At 40.3% G+C, this 23,903-nt stretch overlaps 1 protein-coding gene across 1 annotated transcript in view; it reads left to right on the top strand.

The window, feature by feature from the left end:
• The window catches only part of LOC145769163 (alpha-(1,6)-fucosyltransferase-like), a 28,086-nt gene extending 5,000 nt beyond the window's left edge, over nucleotides 1–23,086 (top strand). Inside the window, exons 4-10 of the mRNA XM_082580755.1 lie at nucleotides 9,367–9,475; nucleotides 11,684–11,921; nucleotides 13,219–13,335; nucleotides 18,633–18,774; nucleotides 19,088–19,267; nucleotides 19,373–19,520; nucleotides 20,118–23,086. Coding sequence (XP_082436881.1) covers nucleotides 9,367–9,475; nucleotides 11,684–11,921; nucleotides 13,219–13,335; nucleotides 18,633–18,774; nucleotides 19,088–19,267; nucleotides 19,373–19,520; nucleotides 20,118–20,423 — 1,240 coding nt within the window. The 3' untranslated portion in view covers nucleotides 20,424–23,086. The remainder of the gene's footprint in view (nucleotides 1–9,366; nucleotides 9,476–11,683; nucleotides 11,922–13,218; nucleotides 13,336–18,632; nucleotides 18,775–19,087; nucleotides 19,268–19,372; nucleotides 19,521–20,117) is intronic.
• The last annotated feature ends 817 nt before the right edge of the window (nucleotides 23,087–23,903 follow it).

Here is a 23,903-nt window from a genome sequence, read left to right as displayed (position 1 = left end):
CAGTAGAACTTGAATCCAAAAACCCTCTCAGCACTTCATTAAAAATCCACGAGGGTTAGTTATTAGCATTAAAATAAGAACATAATCGATTGACTTCACTATTAAAACGATCAGAATTGGAGAAAATATCTCCTACTCGCTTTAGGAGGCACTTAATCAATCCAGACTTGTCGTTAGAGGCACAAAGCGTTGAAATTCAGAAGGAGGTTAGTACCCAAGTAGCAAAGATTGGCGTCTAGCCAGCTCCACGCTAGCGAAGTTATTGGCGACGCGCCAGCGATAATCGCCAGCCAGCCGCCACCGATCTGCTCATCGCATAGCCGGCGTAACGCTGGCGAAATTCGACAATAAAGTCGGCTGTGCGTAAGCGCCTCGATCGCGAAAGTCGCTCAAGTTAGTTAACGGCGCGCTGTCTGTACGCCAACGAATTTCGCTAAACTTACTGGCACGTTTTTGCGGCTGCGCGCGCTGTCGCTGGACTGACGAATGTCGCCCTGCTGAAGCCCTTTTTTTTTCGGCCACCAGCAGCAGCTGTTGTTTGCGAAATTATCAAAACAAAACACTAAAACTTTTTGAAGCATTTCGTGTATTAATTGTCTTTTTGTGGTTAAAGCGAGACGCAATTCAAGAATGTAAAACAACGAAAACAATGAAGATTTTTAATACACTGTCTTACCACAGCTCCATTTTCGTAACACAATGCTAAAAAATGTTTCAGTAATAATGAATGGCGGTTTTTCTGATCATTTGTAATACAAATAACAGAACAATTTACAAGTCCAAGCCATGTGAGAGCAAAGCTAAAGACTATAAACATGAGATTATTTGTAAAAGCCCAGCAGCTGTTAAGTGAATTTTGACAGTTTTCGCGAAACAATAATTTTTAAGCAAAAAATTCTATTAAAAAAAAACTTTCTTGGTTTTCCAAACTATAATGAGTTTGATTAAAATGTTCGCTTGCAAGATTTACCTTAGGCCTAGGGTAGGGGTGAGTAAAATTTACTCCCGGTTAGAAACCAATTGTGTACTACATACGACAGTATCATAATTATATAAGCATAATTATATGATAGGTATTGCAATACGTCAAAATCACAGTACTGGAAGAAAATACACAGCAACATCAAGAACACTACTATTGCTTCCACTGTACTCTATGATGTAATAAAGATTAATGTAATAAAGATTAATACACAATTATAGGAAAGAGCCACCTGAACGACGACCATAACGCATTTTCGTTTGCACATCTGTTATGGCTGTCATGCTGGCAACCTTCAAAGCCAGATAGCACAAAATTCAAACATCCACGTAGGATACATGCAGTAGCCTATACCAACAATCATGAGTGATTATTGCGTTCCGACATCCATTAGGTAAATATAAAAAAAAAATGGGAACAGGCAGGGCCGGATTTAGCTGATGGGGGGCCCGGGGCACTTTTAGATCGGGGGGCCCCCTGCAAAAAAATTTTTCGCGCCTACGACGCGGAAAACCACCTTTGCGTCTACAGTAACTTCAATCCAGCACTGCACAGCATTTTGCAGAAACTTCAAAGGCTGAAAAGAAGAAAAAATAACACAAAATCACATTTTTTCCACGTAGGGGGCCCTTCAAAAGTCGGGGGGCCCGGGGCACCTGCCCCCTCTGCCCCCCCCTAAATCCGGGCCTGGGAACAGGTCGTTTTGACGCCAAAGAGCTTTGGTTCGGGGTAATGTTAGGGATTAGGACTGGCGGCAAAACACCCCTCCGAAAACACGTTTGAATAACAACATTAAAGATATTAATTAAATGATTAATAACATTAAACTCGACTTCACCACAAGAATTAATATTAGTGCATAGACGGCAGTGGCACAACAGTGTTTGGCAATAGCTTGTCGGGATAAGATTTTCCCAAATACAACTACTGTACGAAGGAAGCAAACCGAATTAAGAGGCACGCAAAAATAATAATTCGCAGCAAGATGTTAAAAGAGAACACTAAAAGGTCAACAGACAATCAAAAAACAGATAGCGTTCATGTATCGTCCGAATTTTTATCTGCGCCGGAAGTTTTGTTTGCCCGGTTATTTTTTTTTTCATTTCTCTCACCAGCCGCCTTCAAATACCCCTTCACTGCAGATTTGAAAACTTTGTCCGTCGCCTTGGCTTGCCTTCGAATCACATCTGTAATAATACAATATGAGCTCTCTGTGAAAACAATTTCGCTCACAACAACAACTTAATTACACTACTAACTCATTATTAGGGATCGAACCGATGGCAAGTGTCCTTAACCTGCATGAAGACATAAGCGGGGTTCATTACAATTAAATGTACTGTATAAACCCCCCAATGACGTAGCAAGACGGGTAGTAATAAAACAAAATTGTAATTAGGGAACGTTCAAATATTACGTAACGCCTGCGACGGGGGGGGGGGGGGTATGTAAAGCGTTACGTTAGCGTCACATCGGTGGGGGAGAGGGTTTAATATAATTCATCAGTGATAATACTCAGCATTATTGAAATAGCTTTTGTGATAAGGTGCTGCTGAAACCAGTGTTTTATCCTGCAACAACAACCACGCATGTGATATTGGGAAGGCAGGGCTAAATAGTAGAAACTGATATATATTACAGGACGTTGTCACATTTTAACGTTTATATTACAGAAAAATATTCCATTCCTTGATAAATCTTCCAATTTGTCAATCCTCAGTTGATTTGATTTATATTTAACTTCCATTCATAAAAACAAAGAAGCCTGGCATTTTCCACCATCGTACTGTAGTATGCATGGTGTTAGCAATAGCATTGCAGCACTTATTACTGACGGTAGCTCGTAAAACTACTTAAATATACAATTATATAAATACAAACTTACCAAATAACACTTTTTTATTTTCAAATCAAGAAAGGCAGTTTTTTCGTTTTTTCCACTTCAATTAAACTGAGCGGCCAGATCGTCATTCATTAAAAGTCGCATAACTCTCCACACAGTTTCCGTACAATCATTTCCTCCAACCGTTGTTATTTTCCATCGCTGAATGAACATCCACACGTTACTCAATAGTCAGTTTAGAACTGAACAAGGTAACAAGCGAAGTCTAGATCGTGAACTCAAACCAAACAACCACACGTTCTGTATATTGGTTAATCGTTAGGTTATTCCTTAAAAATCATCATAAATTGGTTTAATAAACATGATTCTATTTTACAAACTAAAGTATTTCTGCACACAAAATGTATGTGGAAGCGTTTAGAGCAAAACAAACAAGTTTTAAAAATTGAAACTGAGCAGTTGAATAATTAAAAGCCCAGACAGCAAAATCTGTCATTTTTACATTGGTTCAATGTCCGCAGACGTCACATCAATGTAAAAATGACGGGTTTTGCTGTCTGGGAGGTTCTAATCTTTTTTGGGTAGCCTATGATTTACTGTAGTTATCACCTGCAAAGCGAAAACAAACATGTATCTAATATGACAACAGTTACTTTATAGGTGCAATAACAAATATTTTGTCAACACGTCATGTTAGAATTTAACTGATCGGTTGTTGCATGACATAAGGCTGGTGTAGCCATGTCGGAATATGATTGCATGTACCTATTCCGACATGGCCTACCACACATGTAGCTTGTGGCATAAAAGTGTATATCAAATGAGTACAGTGACTTACAATAGCTGCCAAAGCATCCGCATCTGCTTCTAACTTTTCTTCCAGATCAAAAAGAAAGCGTTTGTTAGCTTGCTTAAATCTTCATGTAATTAAGGTTAAAACACAATAAACTAGGACACAGTTCCCTCTTTCGACACTTTCTTACATGCTGTAGCAGAGTTGCCAGATTTTGAAAAAAAAAGTAGCCAAAAAAGTAGCAAATTTGCTCCCAAAGTAGCCCAATTTATAGCAGGGGGCGCGGGAACTATGTTTTCCAACTTCTGGGGGGCTTCGCCCCCCAGACCCCCGTGAGGCGTTCTAACACTGTCACACTTTTGGATGTCTCTGTTAGGCATGAACTGCTTAGCCTCAATTTTGTCATGTGTTGAGTTTTTTTCACTGAAGGACAAGGTGTACACTGTACAATCATCATTACACAAATTTAACAAACATACATTTTCATCAAGCCATTCATTCTTATTCCAATTATTACTACATTGATAAGTAAACTATGTAAAAACTGCATGCCAGTCAGTGGAAGAACCTGAAAAAAAATGTTAATTAATAACATACAAGCCGTCAAATGCTCTTGAATGTACAGCTAAAAAACACACATATGAAAAATCAGCTTAACAAACCCAGTGAAATTGCACAAATTACTCTGCTAAATAGCAACAGAGTTACCGGTACAGTAAGGCACGTTCACATCAGGCTCTATCGGGTACAGATTAGATTCTCACCACTTTTTCAGCACACTACTTTTCATCAATCAATCAATCAATCAATCATTTTATTTTTCGTCATTAACGCGTCCGGGAAGCAAGCATTTCAAGCACTTCTGCGTTCTGACTTCTACAGTAAGAGTAAACTGTAAAGACATAGAACGGAGATAACGTAACGCTAGAATGACTAGAAACTCACTCAACCATGTCCCTTGCTACGTCTTGGAAACATGAGAATGCGCTGTAAAATTTGTAAACTACAAATAAATTGTCAGTAGACTGCAAGCGAAACTTACTTTAGTAAGAAATTTCCGATGTAAAAAAGTCGCAATCTTGTTATATTGTCGCCAATCTAAATTTAAAAGTAGCCCAAAAAGTCGCAAGTCGCCAAGCTCAATTTTTTGTCGCAAATCACATATGGAAAGTAGCCCAATTTGCGATAAGTAGCCCAATCTGGCAACACAGTGCTGTAGGCGTAACCGGGTACAGCAAAATAAGTGCAAAGTAAGCTTTATTGTACAGCAGTCTACCCAATAACTGAGCAAGCGCAAAAGAGTGAAAAGACAATTAATCAGACAAACAGGCTCTTCAAATCAAATCAACCGCGTGTTTGAAATGGCACGTGACTTCAATCAAGCGCAACTAAACGGTATGATGACGAAATTTTTCTAATCAAGCGCGAAGCTCAACCAACACCATCTGACGAAACTCGACTGCGCGTTGCCAGCGGAAAGCGAGCGAAAATCGAAAGCGCGTCTCTCGCTCGAAAGTCGACGGCGCAGAGCTAGCAGAAAACGCTCACATTGGCGACATCGAAAATCGTTAGCTGTAGGACAGCGCCTGACTGGCGAATATCGTCATGACTTTAAAGAAAAAAAATCATGACGATATTCGCCAGTGAGGCGCTGTCCTACAGCTAACGATTTTCGATGTCGCCAATGTGAGCGCTCGCCGCCCTGATGACGCCAGCTGCACGCCGACTATTGCTACCTGGGTATTGGTTGGTTTTTGTAAAACACAAGTATTAAATTTGTAGCTATTAATTTTGATTTCGACATCGAGAAAGGAGATGATTTGATTGGCTTTTTCTCCTGTAACGATTAAATTTATGTTGTGATGTTGCAAGTTCACCCATTAAAAGTCAAGTTCCCGTTGCTTTTTTTTAGGTGATATTTCAACCACAAAGTTGCATTGTCATAACTTTTTAAGTATGCTAAAAACAATTTGGTGATTTTTTTCTTTTTTGATGCATTTTTTTTGTTTGCTTTTTAAAAGGACACCGGCCACATGGTCTAATGTAAATCTCGCGATACCTTAACAGAAGCAGGTGTTTGTTTAGGTAGAAATTTGTCAGATCTTTCTTGAAAGACGTTTCAAAATTATTGAATAAACATTAGATTCACGCTAGCCATCGGCGTAACTAGTGGGAGGGCGGTCTCCCCAGTGAGCAGTCCCTCCCTTCCCCTGTCGACAGCTTGTGGGCGGCGGAATTGTTACACGTAAACGAAAAAGAATAGAAAAAATATTTTTTGAAAACTTTGGCTCGAATTGTATATGCTGTCTCCAACTTCACGCGATCAGGGTGGAAAATCATGATCCTCCCCAGGAGGCACAAACCCTAGCTATACGCCACTGACAGTGACAACTCATCTTTTCAATCAGTTTGGTAATTAAATTTAAATTTCATTAAAATTAGCAAGCATCATGTAATGCAAATCAATACTGTTACTGTGTAATAACAATACTACGCTTGTGCTGGTAGCTCAGTAGGCCTATGCTTTTATTTGCTGTGATAAAGCACAAAGCAATTAATAAATATGTAAACCAATGTCACACCTTCTACACTTCCGCTGTACTTTCCCACTGCGGATTGCACAGCGCACTTGAGCCTTACAGGATATATTACCAGATGATTCCGCTCGTCATAACGGATTTCTGGTGAAACCTTTGATCTCACCGCAACAATTCTCTTCTTGAACCAATGGAAAGCTAGATAGTAATGATACATTCTGCGTGTAAAGTGCAGTGAATCCAGGTTTTCAAGCTCTTGCTCTTCGCTGATTCCACGGTACACTTGCCATGCGTTTTGCACTGACACATTGAATAACCACGAAAACAGTGGCCACCACCATTTTTTCATGCAGATACCGATTCGGAGTTTGGTGATGTTTTGATCAATGCGATCGACTCCGCCCATATACTTATTGTACATCTTTGCCTTTTAATAGATAAGGTTGGTAGATATCTTTCTCCTTTTTTCGCTTTGACTCCATCGCTGTGCCATACAAAGCGGAGCAACACCTATGCAGTTGGATGCAAGTGTCACTATACTGTTGTAGTGCCACCACACAAGCAAAATTCCTGATAAATTAGATGCATACGAATATGGACCACGTGGCATTTTCTTCAACTCACTTTGATCGGTCAGTGTTGTTTTGCCAATACGTTTACTCCGAATGATTCCTGTTCCACGAATATTTTTTCAGACAAGTAGTCAAGCAATGGCATCAGACCACTGACGTGAGCTTGCACGTTACGGCGTATTGAAGCGAAGGCGGCGCAGAGGTAGTCTAGAGTCTTAAACTTTTTCTTTATTGACAACAGAAAAGCTGAAACCAGCCAAAAAAATTGGCCATGTTGCCGGTGTCCTTTTAAAAGGCAACAATAAATATAAAGCAAAATAAACAAACAAAAGAAGAAAAACCTTAAACAAATTAGAGTGTAGTCGGAAGCACAACATTATAGAGTGTCAAACTATGAACAGACATAATTCATATCTATTACTAATAGGCAATAAAACTTGCATGTTCACTTCACCCGACTCTTCTCACTTTTCAACAATCTTCAAACTTTTACAAAATCCAGAAAAAGTACACTGTTCTCAAATATTCATCAGCACCTTCCAAAACAGACCCTAAACAACTACTAGATGTCCAAAATGATTCAATCAAAATAGGATGATGCAATACTGAGTCATTCAAAACGGCATTCTTTTAAAAGTACACCGCCGGTAAATAGTAACCCCCGTTAGCTCAATGGTTACGTGCCCGGCTGAAGATCACGCGGCGCAAGTTCGATTCTCGGGGTGTGCGTTTGCGCAACGCACTTTCAGGACTGCTCTCCATTCAGCGGCACCTAGTGAATGGAATAATTCCCTGACAACAACACTTCAACAAACGGCCGTAAATGGGCTAAGTATGTTAGGAAACTGCGTACAAGAATTCTCATTATCGAATATAGCAAAATGTTGTCAACGTAACGTACTGTAAGTACAATTTTGGATGACAATTCACATCAGTTTCAGGAAAGATTTTTTCTCTACTTGTGCCAAAAATAAATTGACTAGGGTTGACCCAGAGGCGAGACCATTGCCACACCATCAACTTGTATATATATTTTTCCTTTGTATCGAAACATATCTTCGGTGGCCATGTGCAACAGTTTTATAAAAAAATATTTTTTGATTGGTGGATGGTTGGGCTAGTCTTGCGAAAAAATACAATTGGTGACAATGTCAATTGTTTCATTTAAAGGAACATTGGTGAACAATGATTTTACATCGAAACTCATCATTGATTGATTCCTACCACATTGAAAATTATTGAGTTTTACTAAAAAATCGTTAGTAGAATTGAACATGTAATTATTTGGCATATATGGTTTGATAATAGAGTCCAAAAATTTTGCCAAACGGTATTCAGGGGTAAAAACCGTAGATACCACAGAACGAGCGGGATCATCGTTTCTGTGAACTTTGACCGTAAAGCCTATCCTGGCTGCTCACAGAAGGAATTAATTTCCGCGTTAGGTCTTCATCTAATTTTTTGACTTAGCCCACTTTCTCACCTAATATGCAACGGATTTTTCTTTAAAACTAATGGGAGGAACTTTGGTATTGACGTTGATTTCTTTATATTCTGTTTTATCATGTACAATAAGGTCCAATTCGGAGAAATCATCGGAAGAGTCGAGAATCGCTGTGTCCTTTTCCTATCAAGAACTTGCAGATTTTAATGTCCTTGTTCCAAGACAGAGATTTGAGTGCTTTGTGAATGGCCCGATTTCTTTTGGACGAGCATATATGTTTGCAGCTGCTCATGAAACGTTTCACGATAAATTTGATTTCGTCTTTAGTTTCAGAATGTATTGAAATATTCTCATTGCGTTAGTTTGTTTTGTATGTCCATAATTAATTGTGCAGTTAGGGATTTTGACTCTTTGCCTTGTCCACAAGTTGGTAAGCTTTCGCTGGTGCGTCTTGATGGTTTCAGTCGATAATCTTTTGAACTGTTGTGTGAGCAGACAAATTAAACATTTTTTTTTCACTGAAAGTGAGAATATTCAACATTTGTCTTTTGTGTTCCTCATACTTTCGCTCTGCGATGCTAAGCTCTCTTCGCGTTTCTTTCAACTTTCTTTTTAATAAAATTTGAAATATTTCTTGAGGATTCTTCCATATGCTAAGATTCGGTGTCTTGACTAGTAAAAAACTTTGCCTCGATAGGCAATAGGCAATCATCGCCTCAACAGGCAGTTGTTTGCCGCAGGCGCCTCCTATCTGCTAAATGTCTTCACGTAATTTTGAGTCATTGATTTGTGTTTTTCTTAGGCAATTAAGTGTCATGTGATTTATCCTCTCATCTGCCTTACCGATTTATTCTTATGCGTTTCTTTTTTTGATTTTTTGAATGTAGATTAGATCTGTAATTTCAATTTATGAAGAACATCAGTCAGTTGGTTATTTAAAAAGGGCTAACATGAGCATGGCCGAAAACGTTGGCAATTTTTAGTTTATTTTCATGATATTATTTTAAATGCCGTCTGGTTGTAAGATTTTATTTGTCTATGGTATGATTGTAATATAAAAAGTTCAGAATAATGTAATTGAAATTGTACCGTAACGTAATAGAACTGTAAACAATGTAACTTACCCAAATCTGGCATTGTGTGAGTCCTCCCAAGAGCCAATGACATGGAAAATGAAGCAAACTTACTGTTTCAGAGAACTCGTCGCCGAAGTTAAAGTGTTTAGAAAAGAACATGAGAGTGAACGAAAGAAAGAACTGAAAACTTTACAAGAAATTGTAGCAAAGAGAATTCATGATTTGCAGGTGACAATTGAAGTGACGTCATAATTGTGTTTCATAGGTTTTCAAACTTAAAAGCTGCCATTGTGTCGCTGTTTGTTTGTCTTAAACCAAATTTATTGTTCATCTGAAACGCAAGGTTCTTTATTGCAAGGGGTTTGGAAACCAACTGAAGCCGAACATCTATTGCTCGTTGAGAATCTTTTGAGCGACTTGAAACTCTTTTGATGGAATGTCGTGGCTCCCATTGTACTGACAGCTTTAACGCCAAACATCTATTGAATTCTGAATGGACCATACAAGCTCATCATTGTAGGCGGTGATGCTGAACAACCATAACCATTGTGGGCGGTGTTGCTGAACCACCATCATCATTGTGGCGATGATGCTGAACCATCATCATCATCATTGTAGCCGGTGATGCTGAACAACCATCATCATTGTGGGCGGTGATGTTGAACCACCATCATCATTGTTGGTGGTGCTGAACCACCATCATCATTGTGGGCTGTGATGCTTAACCACCATCATCATTGTTGACGGTTATGCTGAGCCATCATCATCATTGTGGGCGGTGATGCTGAACTACCATCATCATTGTGGGCGGTGATTCTGAACCATCATCATCATTGTGGGCGGTGATGCTGAACAACCATCATCATTGTGGGCAGTGAGGCTTAACCACCATCATCATTGTGAGCGGTGATGCTGAATCACCATCATCATTGTGAGCGATGATGCTGAACTACCATCATCATTGTGGGCAGTGATGCTGAATCACCATCATCATTGTGGGCAGTGATGCTGAAGCACCATCATCATTGTGGGCGGTGATGCTGAACCATCATCATCATTGTAGGCGGTGATGCTGAACAACCATCATCATTGTGGGCGGTGATGTTGAACCACCATCATCATTGTTGGTGGTGCTGAACCACCATCATCATTGTGGGCTGTGATGCTTAACCACCATCATCATTGTTGACGGTTATGCTGAGCCATCATCATCATTGTGGGCGGTGATGCTGAACTACCATCATCATTGTGGGCGGTGATTCTGAACCATCATCATCATTGTGGGCGGTGATGCTGAACAACCATCATCATTGTGGGCAGTGAGGCTTAACCACCATCATCATTGTGAGCGGTGATGCTGAATCACCATCATCATTGTGAGCGATGATGCTGAACTACAATCATCATTGTGGGCAGTGATGCTGAATCACCATCATCATTGTGGGCAGTGATGCTGAACCACCATCATCATTGTGGGTGGTGATGCTGAACCATCATCATCATTGTAGGCGGTGATGCTGAACAACCATCATCATTGTGGGCGGTGATGTTGAACCACCATCATCATTGTTGGTGGTGCTGAACCACCATCATCATTGTGGGCTGTGATGCTTAACCACCATCATCATTGTTGACGGTTATGCTGAGCCATCATCATTATTGTGGGCGGTGATGCTGAACTACCATCATCATTGTGGGCGGTGATTCTGAACCATCATCATCATTGTGGGCGGTGATGCTGAACAACCATCATCATTGTGGGCAGTGAGGCTTAACCACCATCATCATTGTGAGCGGTGATGCTGAATCACCATCATCATTGTGGGCGGTGATGCTGAAACACCATCATCATTGTGGGCAGTGATGCTGAATCACCATCATCATTGTGGGCAGTGATGCTGAACCACCATCATCATTGTGGGCGGTGATGCTGAACCATCATCATCATTGTGGGCGGTGATACTGAACCAACATCATCATCATTGTGGGTGGTGATGCTGAACCACCCTTATCATTGCGGGTGGTGATGTTGAACCACAGTCATCATTGTTGGCGGTGATGCTGAACCATCATCATTGTGGGCGGTGATGTTGAACCACCATCATCATTGTGGGCAGTGATGCTTAATCACCATCATCATTGTGGGCGGTGATGCTTAACCACCATCATCATTGTGGGCGATAGTTGATTCGAAGCATTTGCTTTTTATCACATTTTCAAATACAATGGCACGACTTCAATGGCGTTTTAGGTGGCAGCTTATATTTCCCTTGAAATAATTAACAAACATAAACATCCTTGCACTGTTATATAAGTAACATACTCACAACTTCAAAAAACAAATTGATGAAAGATTCAGATGAACCTCGTCTTTTTGGTGAATGCGAAAGAGCAGAAAATCTTGTAGGCTACTTCAAACCGTCAATCATGATTTAGAATCCAGCAGACTGCGAGTCAGCGCGAAGGTTGATCTGTGAGTTGGCGATCGGTCGTCCATTCGGATGTACTCTTCATTACTACGCGATTTGCTTCTTCATGGCGCTCGGAACTAATCGGACATTGACCCTTGATCTTGCTCATTCTAAGAAGAACTACGTCAAAATGGATGACGTGCTCAAACCAATGAGTCCGACGTGCCCTCAAGTGGACACTTCAAACGCACCTGAATGGAAAGGTGCAACAATGTAGTTAGTCACAACTATGAAATTCATAATTTGATTGCTAAATATTACAATCTTGCAGTAAAAGTTTCCAAAACTCGATTAAATTCGGGTTAGGGTTCATTGGGTTACTAAAACACAGTGACGTTCGGTGGCTTAAACCATTGGGAAAGCAACTTGGAAATGTGCTGCAGCAAGGTAGTAGGCACGAGGGGCGTAACCGTCGGGTGAAGCCCGAAGGCGTGTTGCCGAAGGCAACACTTCCAGCGGGGGGTCTGGGGGCCCTCCCCCAGAAAATTTTGAAAAACGCTTCCAATTTGGTGCGCTCTGAGAGCATTTCCAAAACAAAATCTTCGGACTTTCCCAGTCCGAGGATAAAGATTCAATCAATCAAACTGGGACTAGTCTAGAATGTTGGCTGCTTTTTTAGACTGAGCACAAAAACTTATTGTCAATGTCATCTGTAAGCATTTACGACATGCATTGGACTGGTGCACTAGTAAAGAGCAAATAATTAGCCTATAAATTAAGCTAGTCCATTCTTGAAGAACACAAGTATGTTTGCTCTGAACTTGTGATGTCAGTCTATTGACCCAAAGAATATAAAACACACTTGTGCTGTTTCAGTACTGGTCGGTTAATGTACCCTTTGGAATTGCATGTTTTATTGTAGAATCTATGTTTTTTTTCGGTAAGAGAACCAGCTTTATTTTCAGCGTACTCAGTAGCCTATAGTTACAAGCCCGAAAATCACTCATGCGTAGAGGCTGTATTCCTTTCGCCTGAAACCAAAAGCAGCCGCTATGAGATACGCATTGACGTCACTGGGAAAGCAACTTTAACCATAACACCAGATAACACATCTGATTGGCTAAGCAGCTGGTGTCGTTTTGCAAAACGATTGAGGATTGGATAAAACGAAGGCGTTTTTCAATGTAGGGTAAGCAATTTTGAAAGTTGATTTCCCTGGAGCTTCAGTGATGGTTTCTGACAAAAACGTTTGCGTTAATTGGCATTTATATGCAAGACATGCGGTTTGGTGAGGACTTAGACTACTCACAAGCGTTACGAGTAATTCTAGTCACGAACACTGTAATTTTCAAGTTAAAATAGACTTGATAAAAATAATAGGAAGTTAAACCTAGAATTCAGTCATTATATTTTGCATAGTTTTCGCTCAGGTAAGCACTGCTTTCCTTGCTTTCCCTCACCGATCGTCACTGCTAAAACACTGTGTTCATTTCCACACGCCATATTCCGTAACACAATTATTGCGTCAAAATGATTATTTACCAACTATTTACGCTCCAGGAGAAAAGACAAACAACCCCACTCCTGATGACGTCAGAGTTGTGAAGGTGATCATCAGAGGCGCTTTCAAACCCTCTACTTTGTTTGCCCCATTCACTGTTCCTTCAGGAATTCTTGGTAAAAGCAAATAGTTTGTGGGGATTTTAAGCTTGTGGCATTGAGTTGAACGCGTGACCTTGCGAACGAAGAAGTTGCAAGATCAAGCGGCGCTGGTTCGACTCTCGGTGTGTGCACTTGAACAACGCATTCTCATGACTGCTCTCCATTCAGCGGCACCTAGTGTATGGAATAACTTCCTGGCAACAACACTTCAACAAACAGAAAGTCCTCTCTGTCAATCTCGGTAACCGGCCTTGCGCCAAAAGCTACTGCAAGTATACGAAACTACCAGAAATAACCTATCAGGGATTTGTTAGTCCGAGGATAAAGATTGAAAACCAAACAACCAAAAGCCGCGCTTAACCCTATGCGACACGGGGCTTTATGAGTACGCCCCCCACTAATACTAAAATATTTCACAGAAGGAAATATGCTAGAAATGTGAAATTTCTTGACTTTTAGTTGTTGTTCTTTGCGAATTTTCTAAACCTATACTGGGCATTTTTCTACCTTCCTGCCCTTCACAATAAGCATTTTGTCTCAGGTGAGTAGACATTTTCCTGCAATGTTAGATACTGTATATATAATTTAATGTAAGTGCAATATAAATGTTAGTGCAATTACTTTGAAATGTAAAAATGCCTAAAATGCCTTATATTTATGAGCAAAAGTAATTTTTTTGTTTAGCTTAGCATCAGGCCTACTTTATTTTATAATTCAAAAATTTTCATTTTGAAACTATTTTTGGGAAAGTAGAATAAAAACCGACTTTCTGACGTCTTTTCATCTCAAACACTTTATTCCAATAAAGTTGTTGGGTAAAAATGTAATTTCTACACGCACAATACACATGGCTATTATCTTGCAAAATATTTTGGCTCTGTGATTTTCATACCTCCGGTTATTAGCGATTAATTAGTACGGGGCTAAGATAGCCCGTGACGTGCTTTCGCGTAGGAAAACAGCTCGTTTTAAGATAGGGTTAAGCAGCGCATTTAAGGACTGCTCTCCATTTAGCGGCACCTACTAGACAGATTAATTCCCCGGCAACAACATTTCGACAATCGGAAAACTTCACTCTGCCAATCTCGGTAACTGGCCCAGTGGTTGCAAGAGTAGGCGCTAATTGCTTTCCTACAATCCCTCTTCCTGCCTCAACCATACTTGCAATCGTTTCTTGTATTTTTTACTTATTGAGTCTGAAGTGATTTGATGAGTAGGGATAAAAAGCTGAATTTTTGTACACACTTGTAATTCTTAATAACGATTACACTTAAATCCGAGTTTCAAACATAGCGCAGAGTTGGCCTGGCATATCTCTAGCTTGCTTTACCGATACTGAAACCCAACACAAAAGGCAAATGATCTCCAGAAACAACGGCTCCCAGTACGTGGCAAAGCGACAATCAGAGATGAAATGTCTTGGTTGTCAGGCAAGCCACGTCACGTAGAACACAGAAACAACACAAATTCAACGTTTACAAAATTCATCACAATTTCACAATCAAGAGGGCAATTGACCCGCCGGAACAGCCAGACAACCACTTTATTTGGTTCAGATCTTTACCAGATCGTGTAGCCTACGGATCTAACCAGACCTCTACCAGATCTGCACCAGATAAAGTGGCAGGAAGACCTGCGCCTGTGGTCTAAACCCTCTACAAGTAAAACTTCACTTTGCCAATCTCAGTAACCGGTCCGTTGTCAAGATCCTCTACAATAGGGTGGAGTGAAAATAACTTTTTCGCGAAATTCAAAAACATAGCCCCCTAAAAAGTTGCTTTTGTTCATGAAAAACGCATTTGTGAAAAAAAATATAAACAAAATAATGTCTTGATGAAGCTCAACCCACAAATCAAAGATGGCCGCCAACTTTGCTTGAAACTACAGTAAATTCACAATAACTTTGCCAATACTTGCACAATTTTCATCATATTTCAACAAGCTTTCCTCGTTCATGTCAAAAAACACTAGAAATACAAATGATGACAGCGTGAGCAAATTATGACGTCACCATTCCAATATGGCCGCCAAAGTATGTTTTTTTGCATATTTGCCATTTTTACTATTTCTTCTTTCATTTTCTTGTAGTTATATAGGCTACGTTCTCTTCTTTAATAGGTATGATTGCGTATTGCAGACCTGTTCAAAAGTGTTCATCTTATACCAGAAATACTTGTGGCACAAGGCATCAATCCCCATTGTGACGTATCTTAGGATGGAACAAATGATGGAGTCAATCTACAAGGAATACAGGCTTATTCTGAAGAACTATAAGCGAGATAAAGACAAAGATAGTTACAAAGAAAGACTTTGCAAGTTCAAAAAGAAAGCTGACCATATATTTGACGTTTCGGCTTGCAAGTGTGCTAACTTGTATAACTGCAAGTATGAGAAAGACTGCAAATTGCCTAATGTCGAAAAGGAATTTCTGATAGATCAAAGAAATGCTAGGCAAATGATTATATTGGTAGTATTTGTCGTGGTCGTCGTCGTCTGAGCTTCTGGGGCCTAGGGTCTATCCTTTTACCACCCCAGATTCACGATGTCCCCGGACTACACGAAAAAAGAAACAAAAGGAGAACATTGCTAAAGCATTGTGAAATGACCCCAAGAAGTTGTGCAACGCAATCGTTTGCATCATCTCAGGTTTATCATAGTGACAGTAACAGTGACACAGAATGTCCTAACAATAGTGGTACAGATATAGATGCTTCCTGTCCAAAGAAGCGAAAGTTCTTCCCCAAATCTTTGCAAACAATCGCAACCATTTGTGACAGATATGGAATCTCAGATAGGGCAGCAGCAGCCATAGCGAGTTCTGTTATTGCTGATGTTCAAGGCGCCAACTCCTTGGTGATCGACAGAAGCAAAGTTCGCAGGGAAAGGATGAAGAAACGCACAGCTTTGTCAGGTGAAGCCAGTACAAAGATTACAGGTTTATATTTTGATGGCCGAAAAGATAAGACAATGTTTAATTCAAAAGAGATTGATGGCAAATTTCACCGTAAAATAATATCAGAGAAACACATAACAATTGTAGCAGAACCAGAATCATCTTACTTCGGGCATGTTTGTGCAAGTATCGGGACAGCGGCTGAGATACCTTCAAAGTTGTTAGATTATTTAGAAAAAAAGGGGGTAGATACAAATGAACTCAATGTAATTAGTACCGATGGAACAGTCGTCACTACTTGTGTAAAGAAGGAATTCATTCGATTAATTGAAGAGTCACTAGGTAGACCATTACAATGGTGTATCTGCCTGTTGCATGCAAATGAGATTCCTCTAAGGTATCTTTTTCAGAAGATAGATGGTCCGACTACTGACCACCATCGATTTGCAGGACCAATCGGCAAAGCCGTTCATACCTGTGACCGTCAACCACTAGTAAATTTTGACAAAATACCTTGTGATTTAGAGCACATACTGCAACCCAAAGACGTAAGCACCGATCAGAATATCAGTTTGAAATCTGACTGGCTATTAGCAAAGGTTGTTGCTCCTTGGACCTTTCACTCAAATGCCCTGGTACAATTAATCAAGCAAGATGGCTGACTTTAGCAAATCGCATGTTGCGGTTGTACATTTCAACTGAAGCACCGTCCATAGAATTGAAGACTGTTGTCACCTTTGTTTTGGAAGTGTATGCACCGATGTGGTTCTCCATTAAAAAGGCATCTTTTTGTACAGATAGAGCAAAACATGTCTACAACATGGTAGACAAGGCCAGATATCTTGAGGATGAGCTTAAGGAAGTTGTTATGAATGCTATCCAGAGAAATGCCATTCTTGCGCACCCTGAAAACGTTCTGCAGGCAATGTTGGCAGACGACAACATCAGTATCAGAGAACTGGCTCTCAGGCGAATACTAAAGTCCAGAGAACGCAAGAGCAGTAGTACAGTGCGAGTTTTTAGAGTGCCAACCTTGAACCTTCACGCTAGGAATTGTATAAAAATAATTGACTGGCAGACCGAAGATATCACTGAACCTTCCCACACCAAGAACATTAGCAATGAAGATTTGATTAATATGATCAAAACAAATCCATTCACGATGAATCCTCTCACAGTTGAAAGTTTCCCCGGTCATAACCAGGCTGTGGAACGCCATGTTAAGCTTGTGACAGAGGCTTCAGGCTCCGTTTGTGGAGAAGATAACAGAGATAATTTCATCAGGGCTCGATTAGAGAGCAGGCGCAAAATGCCAAAGTTTGACAGCAAGACTGATTTCAAAGTTTAGAATTTCAGTAAAGGTTACACTGAACAGGTCATTCTGGGGTGAAATTGATATCCCTTTGACTTCCCAGAATGCCCTTGGGCAACAAACGTATTCCATCCCCGGTTTGTCCCCTAAAAGGTTCACATGTAGGACTGCCTCCACATGGCGTGAACTGGAAACGTTAATTCAACGGGCTTAACGGCTAAACGACCTATCCTACGCTGTTGCAATTATTGAAGGTACTTTTAATTTCCAAATGAATACTATACTAAATAAAGCTTCCATCTGTATTTACTATTATCAAGAGGAACAATCGTACCCACGACAGAAGAAAGCGTAGGCTAACCATATAACTGTCAAATGTTGGAGCAAATCGAAAAAAAAGTGTGTAACATGGATAGGAAATGTGAAAAACTGAATTTGGCGGACATATTGGATTTGGTGACGTCATAATTTGCTCACGCTGTCATCATATGTATTTCTAGTGTTTTATGACATGAACGAGGAAAGCTTTTTGAAATATGATGAAAATTGGACAAGTATTGGCAAAGTTATGGTGAATTTACTGTAGTTTCAAGCAAAGATGGCGGCCATCTTTGATTTGTGGACTGAGCTTCACCAAGACATTACTTTTTTTATTTTATTTTTAACAAATGTGTTTTTCATGAACAAAAGCAACTTTTTAGGGGGCTATGTTTTTGAATTTCGCGAAAAAGTTATTTTCACTCCACCCTACTCTACAAGTATGTGAAACTACCAGGAATAACCTATCAGGGCTTTGTCAGTCCGAGGATAAAGTTTCAAAAACAAAAAACATTTACGTTGGAAGCCTGGTTGACACCTCTTAAAATGAACACACCTTTCTTAAAGTACCAAGCCTAATATGTGTTGACTAAACACATGTTTAGTCAACACGTTTCGGATGTTATTCCGTTACCCATGTCAGTGTTACAGACGGACTGATCATACTAAAGTGAAGTTTGTGCAGTTCAGTCTTTCATTTATCCGAAAACACCTCACAAAGATTTTGTCAAAAATAGCGGGCAACTTTATTTCGCTTCATTTCCTTTTAACAATAAGTTGCATTTTCAGAACGATTGAGCGGTTGCCATGACGACCCAAATGTTTGGTGGATCGGCCAGATCATGAAACATTTGATGCGATTCAAACCCGGAGTGTTAAAAATGGTCGGCGAAACAAAACGGACGATTGAGTTCCTGCACCCTATTGTGGGGTGCGTACATTGTGTGACCTCCTGCTACGTCATAATCATGTGATAACTACGTCATTGATAATGAATCTCCTACAAGTCAGCAGATTTCAACTGAGCAAATGACAGTTGAGCAAGTGACAACTGAGCAGCAGGCCGAAACTTGGCATGTCAGAAGTCAGCAAATTCAGTTTAGCAAGAGATTACCAAATAAGTAGGATGCTCGATGAAAAGCTTATTTGCTGACTTGGACAGTAGGTGGCTGAAATGTACATGCTGCGTTATCGCATGCCTCGTGGTCTGACGTCCGTTGAAAACACAGTTTGTGACGTTGCAGAGTGCACGTACGTCGGACGGAAAAAGTACGACTCAAAGAAGCGAAGTACCACGGCGTGGATGAATACATGCGCCACGTCGGTGAATGGTTCGACCGACACGACATGATGACGAATACCATGGCAACCAGACGGGTTTTCGTAGCAACCGATGAGCCTCACGTGATCGACGAGTTTAAAAAGTAAGAATACTAAAGGAAACACAATTTCCTCTTCTGCGAGTCCCTCGAGACCGCGAGGCGGAACCGCCGTTACCTCGGTTTGAGTGAAAGTTTGATTCCTTTCAGATACAAGAACTACACGATAATTCACGATCCTCGCGCCGCTAATCGGACAATGCGGTTCCGCTTTACCAACAGCGGGTTGATCGACATCATCAGTGACGTCATCCTCTTGTCCCAATGCGACTTCTTTGTCGGAACGTATTCATCGAATGTAAGAGCGCTGTATGATGTGGCACGTCTTTTTTTGTGTAGAATGTTCAGGCAAACATCTGGCAATCTCTTCTTTTATAGCAGAAGTAGGCTACATGACAAATAGGCTAAGTGTGGTAACAATGAAAAATTCTTAGATTCCTGCTACAGAAAAGAAATATAATTTGAAAGTGTAAAATGCAAAAGTGTGTGCTCAGAGTAAAGTGGTGCCAGATGTGCTTCAATTTTCCAGAAGAAATACTATGCTTGTTCAATCAATCACCTATGTTGTTTGCTAAATCTGTTCAAAATATTCCCTCAAACATAATTTAGGCTACTTTGTGTCAGTTTATTTCGTTAGACGCAAAATATGTTAGATTTGTCTTTTAATAAAAATCATGGTTTTATGGCCTAATTCTGCTGCTTTTATCATGTTTGCTTTATTGCATTCAAAAACCTAATTTATGCAGACCGTGATGGTGAGTAGATGTTCACCCCTGCTCTAGCTCATCAAACAAGTAAACACAGGACAGCGACAATAAGTACTCTGCTTCTATATATGCGCCAACCTGACAGGTCTATAACCAGCGGTCGATGATTAACTTGGCATTCCTCGCAGGTGGGAAGGATTGTGTATGCGCTGATGCAAGCCGACGCAGACCGAACCTACGATGCTGCTTCTGTTGACAGTATGTATCACTTCATCGGAGGACACAGCCAAGTGTTCGAAGCTATACAAGAACATGATCCGCTAGATGGAGAAATAGCAATGAGTGTAGGTGATAGAATTACATCACCCGGCTACCATAATTTTTCCTGGGCTTCTAGAATTGGTCGAAATGAAAGAACGGGGAAGAAAGGAAGTTTCCCCGCACATAAGGTCAAAAAGATTCTAATCCCTGCTGAGTACCCTGGAATACCGTAACCCTCCGATGTGGAGCAGAGCCCCAGGTCAGGAATTTTCACTGTGTATAAAGACGCTCAACACCACACTCATCCATGGCTCGGCTACTGGTCAGAAAAAATAACTGCAGGTTTTTTGTGACCTCACAATCACGTTACTCCTTCAGGGTTCCAACAAGAAAGTCAAATCAATTTATTTATGTTGTTTATTTTGTTTTATTTTATTATTTTGTTTCAATAGCGCCACATATAAACAGACAAGCAGAGTATATGAAAAGTAAAAACAATGCATTGTAAGTTACAGCTGCAGGTGTATCTATAACTACTAAGTAGTTATAGATATCCCTGCACAGCTTTTTGTCAAAACATGATCTTGGTCCAGGTTCTATCCTTGTTTGCGAGGGCGTTCCCGGAAAACAGCTTTCTTAGGGGGTTTCTCTGTCTGGCGGTTCCAATGAATTCTCCCGTTTAACCTTGCTCTGTTTAAGTTGGGTATCTATGCCAGCGGCCCCATGAGTGTCTTGGGATCTCCCAGGCGGATTGACAATGACAGCGTCCCACCTCTGGACCTTTTCTATTTCGGTAGGGATGTGATCGGTGACTCCGAGACAACTGGCCGTAGGGCGTCGTGGCTCATGCTGAGACCCTTGGTCCGATCCACATTGTGAAAACAGCTCAAGTTTACTTTGCCTTGCTCTCAGTTCGGCTGCCTTGATCTGCATTTCATTTTCGGCTTCTTCAGTTTTGGCTTTATTTACCTGCTTCTGTCTTTCCCACTACAATTTCTCCATTTCGAGCCTGATATCAATTACTTCTTCTTCTTTGGAACGGCGGCAACGACCCCTGGAGACACTGGGTGTTGTTTAGCTATTGACATGACCGTAACTGCTAGAGATTTGCTTTTGTTTGGCTAGAGATACGCTAGAGATTTGCTTTTGTTTCACTAGAGATACGGTAGAGATTGCTTTTGTTTCAAAGCCTGTTTTAACTCTTCAACTTCTGTTCTGACCTGTTCTCTAGCTTCAGATATCATAGTGCTATCCTTCAGTTTATTCGCCAGTTTTAACAGTTCTCCAAAGTCGCCCTCTACCTCCGCCATACCAACCAAGGCCCGCTCTAACAACACTTCATCCTGTACCATGGAGAGACCTCTCCTTAATTCTCCAACCCCCGCAACACCTCTCTTTTTTATGTCTGGCGTCCCTGAGCACAGCTTTTGCAGTGTAATCAGCATGGGCAAGGCTGCCATGAACCCCCTGAGGATACACCTGCCCAACGCCTGGGTGGTCCGAAGTACCATCCCCATACGCAGCGTCCCCTGTTCCACTGCCAGTGGGTAACGTACAAGACACCGGATGGCCACCATCACCTTCCATTTATCAAATTTAAGAATTTACACTTTAGCCTACACACAGTAATAGCGACACACGTAACGTAATGGACAGCGTAAACAACACTAATTAAGAACTTACCGCTCTCCGAGTTATAATCTTGACAAACAATACAGTACTTTACACAAGTTATTATACACAGTTAGGCTACAGTAGGGTTTCAGTTTACAACACAATTAAAGTTTATTGAAGTCCTTTCGTTGGAGGGATGTGCTGACCACCCCTTGATTGAAGTTTAACCGTATCTGTTACTGGCGTAGACCTTATGGTCTCGCCCTCTGCTAATTCAGCAATTTCACATAGAAGCAGTGACGCTAAAAACCTGAGATTTCTTGACTTTTACTTTTTTTTCTTGCCCCAAATTTTAATCCCGATTATGTTGGTATCGGATAATTGTGAAGTTCACAATAAACCTTTTGTCACAGCCAGTTATGAAATGCAAGAGATTTGCCGATATTCAATAGCTTGATTGACAGTTTACTATTAGCGTGCGGTTTCATTTTGTGTTTGTCATTCAAACTGGGACAGCGCTAAAATTCCATTCTTCATGGGGAGTCGGTCTCTGACCAACGACGCGATATTTTGGTCTTGCCTCCATGGCTTGGCACAAGAGAATGCGCATCATTTTCTCTTGTTACATTTCTTCAACGTGTGGTGATAGAAGTATAAAGTATTTTGAACTTTTATAAACGCCGTAGAGAATGACTCAACTCAACCCATAATACATTCACGCTGTTATTGTTACGACATCACATTTGTTCCAGTGTTACGTCAGTTTTACATTAGCCTACTATGGTAATATATAATTCTTACAACGATTAGAGATAAAACTTCGTCTTGTATCTGGCTGGAACAGTTTGTTTTTGTCCCGACAATCGAACATCTACCAACGTGGAATCAACATAAACGGAAGATTTAGTATAGATGATCTGACCATTACAGTTGGCCTATATATTTCTTTCAAAATTTTGTGCCACTTTAATTTCACTGTTAGAATCCAGTTAGAACATCAGGTTTACAGTGTTTTGTTTGAAAATTTATAATCTGTTATATTTGAGGATAGAATAATATGCATGCAGAGTAATGTACACCAGAAATTATGTAGATTGTTTGATAAAAAATTATTTACCATTATAATACATTTTGCTTTATTTGTTTGTTTCATGCATTTTAAATTTAAATATAAATGTGCTTTCAACTCTAACCAATAAATTTTTTTTACATAATTATGCTAGCTGAAGATGCTATTACTATGGCGAAATCGATTCTTTGAATACATTATGCTTAGAAATTTGATTGTTGTGGAAATGCCAGCATTTAGAACTACAATGAGATAAATGCATATTAGCAGCACTTAGTCATAGCAATATTGAATGTTCCAGGTGGACAAAACTAGATACCTTGTAATGGCTTCAAATTCGAATGAAACTTATAACGCTATTCAAGCTGCAAATATACTTGCAAACATAGAGGACGAAAATGAAGTAGACTTTTCCGACAGTGACGAGGATTTGCCGTTGTGTGATGGCGAAAACGATCCTATAACGTCGGGGGAAAGCAGTGATGAGGAGGTAATTATTGCAAGACCGAGGCAATCGCAGCAGCGGAGGCATCATGTCGTCAATTCGGTGGATAATGCGCTAGACGAAGACAATTTTCAACCATGTCCTGATCAAGAGGAAGAGCGAATTTCGGTTGTAATTGATAAGAGAACTAAAGAAAGTGTGGTGTGGACAACTAATCGTCCTACAAGAATAGGGAGACAAAGTTCAGCTAATGTTATTCATAACACTCCTGGAGTCAATCTTCCGTATAGAAACGCTATGACATCATTCGCGGCCTGGCGCAATTTTTTCACTGTCGAAATAATTTACATTATAGTAGCAAGCACCATGGCCACCTAGAAATGCGGCCTGATTTGTCACATTTTGCAGATTTTGATTACAGCTACTGCTAGTGCTTGACTGACATTTTTTGAGATGTTTTTACTTTTTGCGGTTTCCTAATGACAAAAAACTTTTTTGTTGCCTTGGGGAAGCAGTAGCAAATGAGAAAAAGTAAGTTGAAATACGCAAAATCAGACTGTTATTGAAAATTAACAGTCTGACTAA

This window comes from Aplidium turbinatum, chromosome 4, assembly GCF_918807975.1.
Source record: "Aplidium turbinatum chromosome 4, kaAplTurb1.1, whole genome shotgun sequence".
NCBI classification, from domain to species: Eukaryota; Metazoa; Chordata; class Ascidiacea; order Aplousobranchia; family Polyclinidae; genus Aplidium; species Aplidium turbinatum.
Note: the sequence above shows the minus strand (reverse complement) of the source record. Positions and strands in the feature narration are given on the sequence as shown.